The following is an 11652-nucleotide window of genomic DNA, read 5'->3' on the forward strand; positions in this document are numbered from 1 at the left end:
TCCGCTCGCTCGTTCCACACAAACGAGCAGACCACAAAGCGTGCTGGCCGGCGCGCCGTGGTGGCCGTTACAATCGAGGAAACATTAACGAATCGATCGGGACGAGTCGCCGCGATGAAACGGTGCTCGACTCGAGCAACGAACGTGATTTTCCAGGATCGTACGGAAGCCCGTTGTTTCTCAATTCCGCGAGGTTGATGGGAACAGTCTCCCCGTAATGAATTGGGGATGACTGGTGATTTTTCAGGCTGCGAGAATGATCGACGATCACGCGACCTGCTCGATGACGAAGCAGGCGCGCGGCCACACAGTGCTCTACCGATCATTATCGATCCTGAAAACGAGCGGTTCGGTTCGAACCGGCCGCTTCTGAAAAAAAATATCGACCGGAAGCGTTAACGTGCAGGTAGAAAAGATGAAAAATCTCGAGGGACGTCGCCCTGCGTGTCCCTGAGCTGGAAGCGAAATACAAAACGACTAGCTTTTAGCTAGATTGCGCGCCGTTCCACCGAGATTGCTACTTTGTAGGCGACGCGAGACCAACTGGAAATTACGTCCCACATGCGTAGATCCGGTAGGTGGGAATCCTTGGAGCTGAACTACCGAACTGGCCTAATGCGTTTCACTTTTGTAGCCGGCGGTGACAGAAATCGTTCCGACGATCGCCAACGAAATGCCCTAAAGCGGAGAAGATCACGGCGTTCCCGGTACGAACCGGGAAAAAATCTGATCGAAAGGAAAAATGATCGAACAGGCGGAGATAGAGGTCTCGACCAGTTTCGTTTACCTCGAACTCGAGGCGGAGACGCGTTATTTACGTGTCAATCGACGCGTACGGTTCGGGAAAGCAGATCTGGCAAGAAGAGACTACTTGCCGCCTAAAACGGAGGCGCGGTACCGGTGGGCGATTTTTACGGCGAGATACATCCTCGCCGAGGGAAGCTTATACGGCATCGAACCGATGGAATTCGCCCGTGGGTGCTGCTCCCGTCTGTTCTTCGTCTCCACACGCACAGGCACGCGTGCCCACGCAGGACCGGACGACGGTGACACGCGTGCAACCCGAGTGGTCCGACCGGTATCCGCCATATTTGGCTTTGGGAACAGTCCTGTGAACCACGGACACGCAGAAATCCACGGGGACGGGTCAAACAGAGCCTCGAACAGGATAACGCTCTTCACGGTCCGACAGGACATCTTGATAAACCCGATAAGCATTTTGTCCCAGGCTATTCTTCATCAATAACAGGATGTCGGGACATCTTGATATTCTGTCTTCACTTGCGGTGGCAAGTCATACTCGTAAGCAATTGTTCCCTTTACACATCAAGCAATTGGAGGTTGTGTCTTATAAATCAAATACTAATCAACGGAATGCAACAATGAGCATGTTGTCCCAAGCCTCCTATTCCTCATCAGTAACAGGACGACGAGACATCTTGATATTCTGACTGCAATTGTTCAATTTAACACATCAAGCAATTGAAGTGTAAGGTTGTATCTTATAAATCAAATACTAATCAACGCAGAATACAACAATGAGCATGTTGTCCCAAGCCTCCTATTCCTCATCAATAACAGGATGTCGGGACATCTTGATATTCTGTCTTCACTTGTGGCGGTAATTCATACTCGTAAGAAATTGTTCTCTTTACACATCCAGCAATTGAAGGTTGTACCTTATAAATGAAATACTAATCAACGGAATACAACAATAAGCATGTTGTCCCAATCCTCTTATTCCTCATCAATAACAGGATGTCGGGACATCTTGATATTGTGCCTGCACTTGCGGTGGTGAGTCATACTCGTAAGCAATTGTTTCATTTACACATCAAGCAATTTTACCAAACAGAAAATGAATAAAAGAAGCCGCACAAACGCAACGATCGACCCGAACGGTGTTCCACGAATCAAGCGAGGCAAGTCCAAGACACCTCGCCGAGGCATAAAACTCCGACAGCATCTCGGCCGCGTAATGAAGAAGATTTACTACCATTATTTATTCGGACGTCCGCAACCCGTTAGACGCGAAAAACATACAACCGAGCAAAGTTAGTAACGTCGGGAAAGATACGCGCATTACAGTTGTATTAACTTGTGGTCGGTTTGGAGAGAACAGTACCTCCCCGGTTAGGGACACACGCGGCGGTTTCACCGTTTAAGAAGCTGCCCCCTGTCTTCGGGGATTTTAACTGCGGCTTTTTATTGCAAAGCGTTCCCCCGGTGAACAAGTTTTACGAGGGAATAACTTAGGCAACGCGGCGCGGGATCGTTAAACAGGCGACGAAGAACAGCCACGGGAACGGCCGTGTTCGCGCGCGTGAAAACTTCTGTGTCAGAGAGCAAGACCTCTCGCGATGACAATTTTCTACAAAGATGATGCGGCGACTTATATTGCCCATCAACGCCGATGATTTTTCTAGCTGTTGGTCGTCAACCAGGGGAGAGGGGGGGTTAGAAAAACGCGTCATGGATCATCGAACGAGACCCAGTTACCTCGTCTAGGAAAAAGTGGGAAAAGACTAGATCGAGCGTATCTGGATCGATCAGTCTGGAAAAAGTAGATCCGTTACGTCAAACACGCGGGACGCCGTAATCTCTGTCTTTATCATCCGTTCGAACGCATCGCGACTTATTAATCATCGAACCGGGAGATTCCTGCCGGAGAAACCCGATTGCTATCGTTTTCACGACCAAATCAATGACTCCCGTGATCGATCGACCGGTAACTGGGCTTCCGTGCAGATCGAGCAACGATTCGCGCGATTTTCCCAGCTGGATTCAACGTGCTAATGCTCGGGCTGTAAACACGACTTTAACAAATTCCACGGAATCAAACTAATTTATTGAATACGATCAAAATCACAAAGTTAAATCTAGAAGCTCCATCCTCCACTTTGCAGCTCCTGAAACCCAAAATTGCTTCACTCAATGTGTGAATGCAGAAATTCAATTGCAGATTTCTCGGAGACGTATTGGAGTACTCGAGGTGTTAAAAAAGAAAAATCATTGAAAATTCGTGTTTCAAGCCTGGAGATCAGTGCCTCTCATTGATTTATAAAAATCAAAAAGTTGAATTCTAAAAACTACGCTCAATATGTTAATGCAGAAATTCAACTGCAGATTTCGCGGAGACGCGGCACTCAAGGTGTTAACCCCTTGCGGTATCATTTTCTTTACAGTTACAACGATTAAAACGTCTTTATCCCGAAAAATGTCGTAGAAGAGAAAAGAAAATTTATATTTTTGCGTGGCTACATTTATTTTAATGCTTAAATATTGATTAGGAACGAATCAAATTTGATTTCATTTAAAAAGAAAAGCGTAACATTAATATTGGTTAGATTTTGTTTAGGATCTTCATCACGAGTCTGACTCGTTAAAATACGGCAAGGGGTTAAAAAAGAAAAATCATTGCAGAAATCATTGAAAATTCGTGTTTCAAGCCTGGGGAGATCAGAGCCTCTCATTGATTTATAAAAATCAAAAAGTTCAATGCTAAAAACTACGTTCAACATGTTGATGCAGAAATTCAATCGCAGATTTCTCGGAGAAGCGGCACTCAAGGTGTGAAAAAAGAAAAACCATTATCGCATTAATGGTTTTGCGTGCGCTCCTGGCATAAATCGTCGGGCAAGAATATCCACGAAGTATTATCACCGGCACTAATTGCGATTCGTATGATTTCGCCAGAAAATTCGTGTTTTGCTTTGAAGCCTGGCGATCAGAGTCTGATTACAGTGGTTATTCGTTGGATGCAGAATAGGGGAGACCTCCCAGGCAAGGGTACGGTCTCAATTTCAGTGTCGATCGACGACAAGGATCGTTCGAATTTTTCCAGCAAGTCCACTCCTTGTTTAACGATCCTCGCGTACCTCTATTTTGCGCTCTGAATTTTCTCGGAGCTCGTCCGAGCGCTGCAACACGCCAATTACTTCTCCCCGTTGATTCCCGGTGTGGTCCCGAGCAAAAATCAATGAAAATGGGCCTGGGTGGATAGGTCTGGTTTAGGTTTGCTGAAAACCGGAGTGCCACTCTTTTTTGGCGTTTTCTCCTTCGTCTTTCTCTCTCTCTCTCTCTTTCTCTCGGCGATGTCCAACGTCCGCGCAGATTGGCAACCGGTTTTCCTATGGCCTCTCCCAGTCGATTCCTCACTCCCACTCTCACTCCCACCATCCGATTCCCATTCCTGCGGACACACTCGCATTCTCAGCGTCCTCCTTGCCCAGGGCCGACGCGTTACCCCGTCCCCTTTTCTCCTTTCCATCCCTTTTTTTCTTCACGAACGTGCTCGAGTGGAGACGTTTCGCTCGAAACAGACTCATCTTTTTATTTTTTCAATGCGGTCATACGAAGCCTCAGGTTTCACGGAGGAACGACTACGACACTGGTTAAGACACCCACTCGATTCACTTTTCCGCGAATGCTTGTTTTGCATACAAGAGTGGTCGGCGAGGCGATGCCTTGCAATTAAATGCCCGGCGACCTCCGCGTCCGAGAAAGCTGCTCGCTCGGTGACGCATCGGTCTCTCTACCTTTCGCATAAACGAACGACCCAGCCACTCCACCGGCCTGGGAAATCCAGAATTGCTACCAGTCGGTGGACTTTACACCCCTTAATCTGTGTACGTTTCCTCAGCTTCGTGCCGGCGGGAGAAATGCATTCGTACTGCATGTATGTTTTCAGGAGTTAGAACAAGTGGTTTGCTAGGATACTCATTAAAGTAACGTGTCCATCCGAGTTAAATTGATCAGTGTACACGAAGAGCGAACAGAAAGTTGAAAGTCATCAATGATCCCAAACGCAGTTCCAAGGTGGACGATGAAACTCTGAATCATGTTTTATGGCAATGTAATTTGTGTAATGATGGAAGAAATGTTAGGCTTCGCCTTTACATGGTGTCGTTCTTTAAGAGCTGCGGTCTCAGTAGTTTAAGCGTTCCTATAAGGGTTCTCATATGAGTATGAGTAGTTGAAACATCTACACTGTGCCCAGTATACATGCATTCGTATTAAGGGTTATGTATTTGTTCTCTTACATTGAATTCTTTACGCTGGCTGTTACAGGATTCCGAGACGAATTCGGTAAAACTGAGAATCTTTATGCATTTATAGCAAAATTGAGTAGATGACATTCAAAATTGCTGTAAAATTTAAAAAATTGAAGATATCAATATATGATTTTTCGTCCATTAAAATCATTACGGGAAGAAATTACATCCAATTTGGTTTCTATTTCTTGCAATCGATGCAGGCGATTTTTATTTTGCATAAAGATCCGCTTTTTGCTTTTTGAAACCGTGCTACATCTGATAAAAACATTTTCGATAGGACTGCTAATAACAGAGTACATAATCTCTATTGATCACGAATCGTGGTTCACCCTGTATAATCATTTTCTACAGAGACAAACCATTAGACCCGCTGGAATACAATCGTCGTAAAGACAGGCTAACTATTGAAGTAGTAAACATAATCACTTCCTAGATCCATCGGGATAAAATTGTTGTAAAAACAGTACTGGACCTGCTCGAATAAAATCGTTGCGGACCCGCCAGAATAAAATCCTCGTCCACGAAGATAATAAGAGGATAATCCAAGAGGTTAATAAATTAAGACTTGTTCCTTCCGCCTTCGATTGTTCGGAATTATCGGACCAGACGACCGTTGTCCGAGTACTCCGACGCTCACGCGAATCCTGTTGCATTTCTTTTTTTCTTCTTCGCGATGTCGAGAGCACGATCAGCGACCGGACAGGTTCGGGAGACCGTAAATCTCCGCGGCACGACTCGTAACGCCGAAATGATAGCGAGTTAATAACGCCCCGGGACAGTGAGACGCGTCACGCGAGCTACCCGACCATTCCATTCGCCATAATCGCTCGGTAGCGGCGAGAAGAGACGCGTGTGCACAACGTGCAGGGCCTCCAGCTCCTCGGATACGTCACTGACCGACCCTTGGTACTCTCGTTATTCCTCATTCCTAGCCACGTGTTTCTGCGGATCGCGAAACGCACGAGATAGGAGAGAGACTGCCGGCAAAGCTCTGCCGTGGATCCCCGACTCGTCGGAATATTATTGTTTTTCCTCTTGCTCGGGTCCATTATCATTAATTATTCCCAATTTTCACCACGCTCATATTAGCTTGTCGTGTATGCCTCAAATATTGCAATCGAATTTTAAATCTCTTCCCATAGTCCAATCTTGCTGAAATTTTGTATACACACTTGCTTCCGATCACGATAAAAGTAGCAAATAAAATACATAAAAAAACTTTTTAAAGACCACGCTTAAGTATATTAAAATGCACTAAAGGGGAGAAAATAATTTTTTTCCTGATTCTCCATAAAATACCGAATCTAGTTAAATGATAAATAATATTTTTAGGCAATATTTTAAGCAATTAGTTCAACATTTCTTCTGTTATGAAATTAGTGTCGGAATAGATAGAAAAATTTAACATAAATTTAAATAAAATCATGACACATTAGTGACTATAAAATCTTCGTGGGCACTCCGCGCTTTTATTTTTACAGTCACTAATGTCATGATTTTATTTAAATTTATGTTAAATTTTTCTATCTATTCCTACACCACTTTTATAAACGGAAGAAATTTTGAAGTGATTGCTTAAAATTTTGGGGAACAATATTATTAACCATTTAACTAGATTCGGTACTTTATGGAGAACCAGGAAAAAATAATTGTCTCCTTTTTAATGCAGCGAGTACACGTGCTATTGCATAGGAATCGTCTGACGCGTCTGACCATGATCAACCAATTCTACTTTGTCCATATTCTAAAGTCTAAATCACGCGACCTGGCTTAAACTCGATTTTCTCGAAAACGGAGCGACAAACGAAAAAATGTTATTCCTTTTTCTCGACTTATTTTTACACGTAGTATGGTAGAAGTGTAGGAAATGTCTTTATGTGGGTACGTTATTCTAATAAAGTACAATTTATACCGTATATACTTTATTTATCAGTATTTTAAAGCTGTTGATCTTATTAACGACACAGCGTTTCCGCGTATCCTGTATTTAATCTAGTAAACGATAAAAGTGAAAGCTGCACAGTTGTGCAGTGAGGTTAGTTACCTCACACCTAAGACGCTATGGTATCTCCGAATTCCAACAGGAGGCCTCAAAATATAGGAGTTCAAGTAAAAGAGGTACACAGCACATTTTAAACTTCTTTATTCAAAGATTTTTGAAAATTCAAATATGATATAGGAGATCAAGTTCAAATATAGAATACTCATATCAAATATAGAAGATCTGGCAACCCTAACAATATCCATACTTAATAAATTGATGCTCAATATTGCAGGGCAAGGAGCTAAGCAACACCTGAAAGCGTCTACTTGGAAGCCAGCTCCAGAAGCAAGACCTGAAATTCAATTACAGCATGATTCGCAGAGACGATGTTGAGGATTCCTTGGACACAAAGTGGCAGGTACGGACGCGTGCGTGTACAATCTGGCAGCGAGAAATGGGTACGAGCGAGGATCAAGCTCTCGAACGCAAGGAAGAACACCGGAGAGTATCATCTCTGATTCGCATTAACAAAATTGCGTTTCCAGCACGATAACTCAATTACGCAGTGGCATCTCCGTGCGTTGCAGAAAGAGAGGGTTTTCGCGTGAAACCGCGAGTTGCCCGAGCGTTTTATCTCCCGCCTTGGCCACGGAGTTCTGCGGGCCGGCCCCGGTTGATTTTAATCGGAGCCTTGGCTCGATTTATTCCGTGATTGAACGCGTTTCTTGCGTCACGCTCGATCTCCGGGCTTTTTCATTTCCCCCGGCGCGGCTTCGCTGTTGAACACAGGGTTTGTAACGAAGAAAGAGAGGAAGGAGGAGAAGATCCGTCGGATCGATGCGCGATTTTCTACAGTGTTGCGGACCGTGCACCCCGGCCATTCCAGTTTTGTTCGTCGTCGCCTGAAATCGACGACGAGGCTTGTATCTTTATCGAGGTAGCCGGCTGTCCGCAGCTCCACCCCCCTTTTAGTCCTCTCTCACGACCATAAGGAGGATCGCGCACACGTACACGTCGACGCGCGAACACATCGTCAAGGATGCACACGCGCAACGTGCATTCTGTGTCCCCACCCACCGGAGGAAATAAAAGTGCCCGTAGTCGGGCCTCTATAATTCCAGCTCTTAGAGCGTCCTAACAGTTACCTTCTCTCGTGGGTTCCGTAAGCGTTCCACGGCGAAGACGAAACACACGCGCGGCAACGAGAGTGAACAAGTTAGCTCGAATTTCACCTTCTCTTTCCTCGATTCTGCTGCCCACGTGCAAGGAATCCGAACCGAGGAACGCCGGGCAGGATCAACACGAAAACCAGCACCGCCTCTGGCTCCGAAGAACTCAGATCCGGGAAAACTCTGGTCCTAAAGACTCCAGAAGCTCCTGGTTGGTCAGGAATCAGCAAACTCGTAGCTTGTTCCAGGAGCAACGAACAACCAGTAATACGTAGGCCCCGGGGGCAACGATTCAGGGCCAATGTTGTCGGGGAGCGAAAAGATTCTCGATCTTTCATCGATGGTGACAGAAGATCGTATATCTTACTCTCTGTATGCGCGGAGTAGGCGTAGCCAGCCTTGAGTGGGCGTGGCGCCGATGCTCTCGATTTCCATATAGCCTGGCCAGTGCTCCGCCGCGCAATCTGCGACTGTATCTGTGTTTATTCGTTTTCATCCTGTTTCTGTTGCGATGGAGGGACTCGTTGCGATCGTGGGATGTTCTCAAGGCATCTTCGATTTTAATAAAATGTAAATATTAAGTTAGGTTCTACCAGAACGTCCGAACAAGTTTTTCTTAAAAATTGCAGACGGTTATTACGTTCATGCGTATTGTGAGTCCGCGTAGATCGATCGATCGTCCGAATTTCATTGAGATCGCGGGGGTCCAAGCTCCCAGCACCCCCCGCGAGTGCCCTCCTCCATTACACGGGCCCCTCGCAGCCAGGTAATCAATTTCCCCGCGAGTTCTCCGCGTCGGCCTCTCCGCGAAACGCAGGGAGAAAATCGATCGCGGTCGATCGCGCTCCGGTGGATCGCGGGGCCATTAAGCCGCGCCGAGGAATTAACTCGAAAAAGCGAATCGCTGCGAGGAAGCAATAAGGAACAATATGTCTTCCATTCGATTCCACAAAAACGACGCACGGCTTTGATCAAAGCGAGTCTTTCTCTTTCTTCTTCGTTCGTTCTCTCTCGTTTCTATCGGGCAACGAGAGACCGGCTTGTGACTAATTCCGCTCCGCAATCTACACGCTACCATTTTTGTCTCTCGAGCCCGAAAAGGATGCCATGTTCGGAGGGCACGATGACGCAATGGCCGCTGGAAGAACCGAGATACACGGGGATCGTGTGATTCATCTGACGGCGTTATTGTTCGCGATTAAATTGCACCGGTCTCGAGGCTTTCGCGCGGTATTATTAGACCCCTTACGCAATCCCTCCTTTTCCGTTTGCGAAAGCGCTGCGCAACGATTCCGCTCCCTGGCTCACCTCCGGTGTCAATCAGATGCACCTGGATCACGGAGCAACAACCGAAATATCTCCCTCCTCGATCGCGAGAGCACCCCGGTACGTTCAATTGTCAACATGTTTATTCATGTTGCTGCCAGAGTGTGGGCTCCTTGCTCTACAATTCGTTGAGCAGTCGTTGTTCAGGAATTTATGGTCATCAAAATTGCATTTAGTTCTCGGTGCACCCAATGGAAGAAATAGAACCTTTCTTAAAGGAGATTATGGAATTAGAACTTGTCGAAGAAAGCACTGACGACGGGGAGGTTTAAACATGGTCAATTAATTAAATGTAAACACTGTTTTAGTTCATCGATACACGAAAGAAGGAAAAATGTAATTTTTTAACAAAAAAACACCTGTGGACTTGCTTTATATTACAAAATGACTTCGGCAAGCTTTTTTGTCAAAATACTCCACTGTGCGACGGGTAGAGACATTCTATGAATACAACGTGAAGAAGAAATCTTCTTTTCCAGGATCCTATCCTAGGAGAACTAACAGCAGAACCAAAGACGCATGAAAGAACAATGTACTAATAGAACAATAGACTCAGAGAAGTCAGAGATCAATTATCTCTGTCCACGCCATCATCAAGCCAATGACGAGGACTAACGATTTACATATACACAGTAACTACTTTTCCAGGCCGCTACGAGAAGACAAAGGAGTGCTGACGGTTGCACCAGAGGCTAAAGAAAGGATTAACACGGAATGTGGCACCTCGCGAGTAATCGTCCGCGACCAAGCTAATTTCAGGGAGCTGGTGCAGAGCGTAGTTCCGTCAACCCGGCAACAAAAGAGCCCGCGATTACCCTAAGCGTCGCGAACGTAGAACAGCCGGCGATTCTAGCCGCGGTTCGCACGATTTTCCGGGAGCCGGGAGAGCAGGGATTCCGGGAAACAGGTAGAACGCGAGATCCGTGAGATCGGGAAGCGAGTCGCGGCGAGTTCTGGCGAGTGAACGTCTGTCGGCCTTGAGCCGCGCATCCGCGTCCACGTGATGCTTCGAGAACCTCGAAATTCAGACGACGAGGATATCTCCGGGACACAGGAAACAACCGCCAGGTTAACATATGGCGGACGAGTCGTTTTAATATTCACGTCGTCGCGGGCTGCGGGAAGGGAAAACGAAACACCTGAGCGACCAGAAACCAAATTGAAAGTCGGCGAACGTATCGTTCCACGTTTCCTCTTAACGGAGCTCTTCGCGCTCAACTTATCTCGATCCACGACGTGAACAGTGCTGCTGCGACTCCTAATTCGCTCCATAAGAAATTGATTCGCTGTTGCGTCTCTCGGAATTGTGGGAGCAGAAGATGGAGCATCCGAAGAACCATGAGCGACTCGTAATTCGCTCAATAAGAAATTGATTTGCTCTTCCGTCACTTGGAATTGCAGAAGATGGAGCATAAATAGACGAAGCTCTGTTTCGTACTGTGCGAAGGTTCAAAGGTGCAACGGCTGTTGCAGCAGAGTGTATTTTTGTCGGTCGAAGACGTTCCCGGTGTCTTCAAGACCGAGAATCATCGTAGGACCTGGTGGAAGGGACTCACCGTTCGCACGAGCCGCGGCGAGCGCACATATCCAGCAGAGCAGCAGTCTCCAGCATGATGATCCAGACTCCATGACCGATCCAATCGATCGCGATCACTCGACTGCGCCGGGAACCGAGACGAAAAATAAAGGAGAAGGATTAGGAAGGGAGAAGGGAGGAAGAGGAACGGAGATTTTTGGTTCAGCCGCGGAACAGTCTCATTTAGACGGTGTTGAACTGGCAACCTCCACGGAGGACCCTACTCGCGACGATGTGATCGTCCTTGCGCGGTTCTCACTGTACCGTGGTTTCTCTGTCTGTCCGCGATGGGAAACAGAGAGGCGAGGAACGAGCGACCGAGCCGAAGGTGTTCCCCGTACGAGAACCAGAGAGACACTGACGGGGCCCCGGCGGGAGAGTTCGAACCACACCGACGCACACCGGGCCCACGGGGCCGGACGTCGACGCGGAACGGGGCAATATCTTTTTAACGGCGCGCACGTGAGCGCCTGCCTCGATCCTTGTCTGCCGCATCAGGCTCCGTTCGGATCCTTGCAGATTCGGTGGTTCCTACGAACT

The 11652-nt window shown here is 46.8% G+C and overlaps 1 protein-coding gene across 2 annotated transcripts in view; it reads right to left on the reverse strand.

Moving 5' to 3' along the window:
* Qsm (Zona pelucida superfamily protein qsm) overlaps nt 1-11475 on the reverse strand; it is a 28812-nt gene extending 17337 nt beyond the window's left edge. The window contains exon 1 of one of the 2 annotated variants that reach the window (XM_076437316.1): nt 11093-11475. In XM_076437316.1, the coding sequence (XP_076293431.1) occupies nt 11093-11165 (73 nt within the window). In that variant the 5' untranslated portion in view covers nt 11166-11475. The remainder of the gene's footprint in view (nt 1-11092) is intronic. The other variant, XM_076437315.1, reaches the window with a different exon arrangement.
* Between the last annotated feature and the right edge of the window lie 177 nt (nt 11476-11652).

Source organism: Lasioglossum baleicum, chromosome 13 (assembly GCF_051020765.1).
Source record: "Lasioglossum baleicum chromosome 13, iyLasBale1, whole genome shotgun sequence".
In the NCBI taxonomy this organism is placed as follows: Eukaryota; Metazoa; Arthropoda; class Insecta; order Hymenoptera; family Halictidae; genus Lasioglossum; species Lasioglossum baleicum.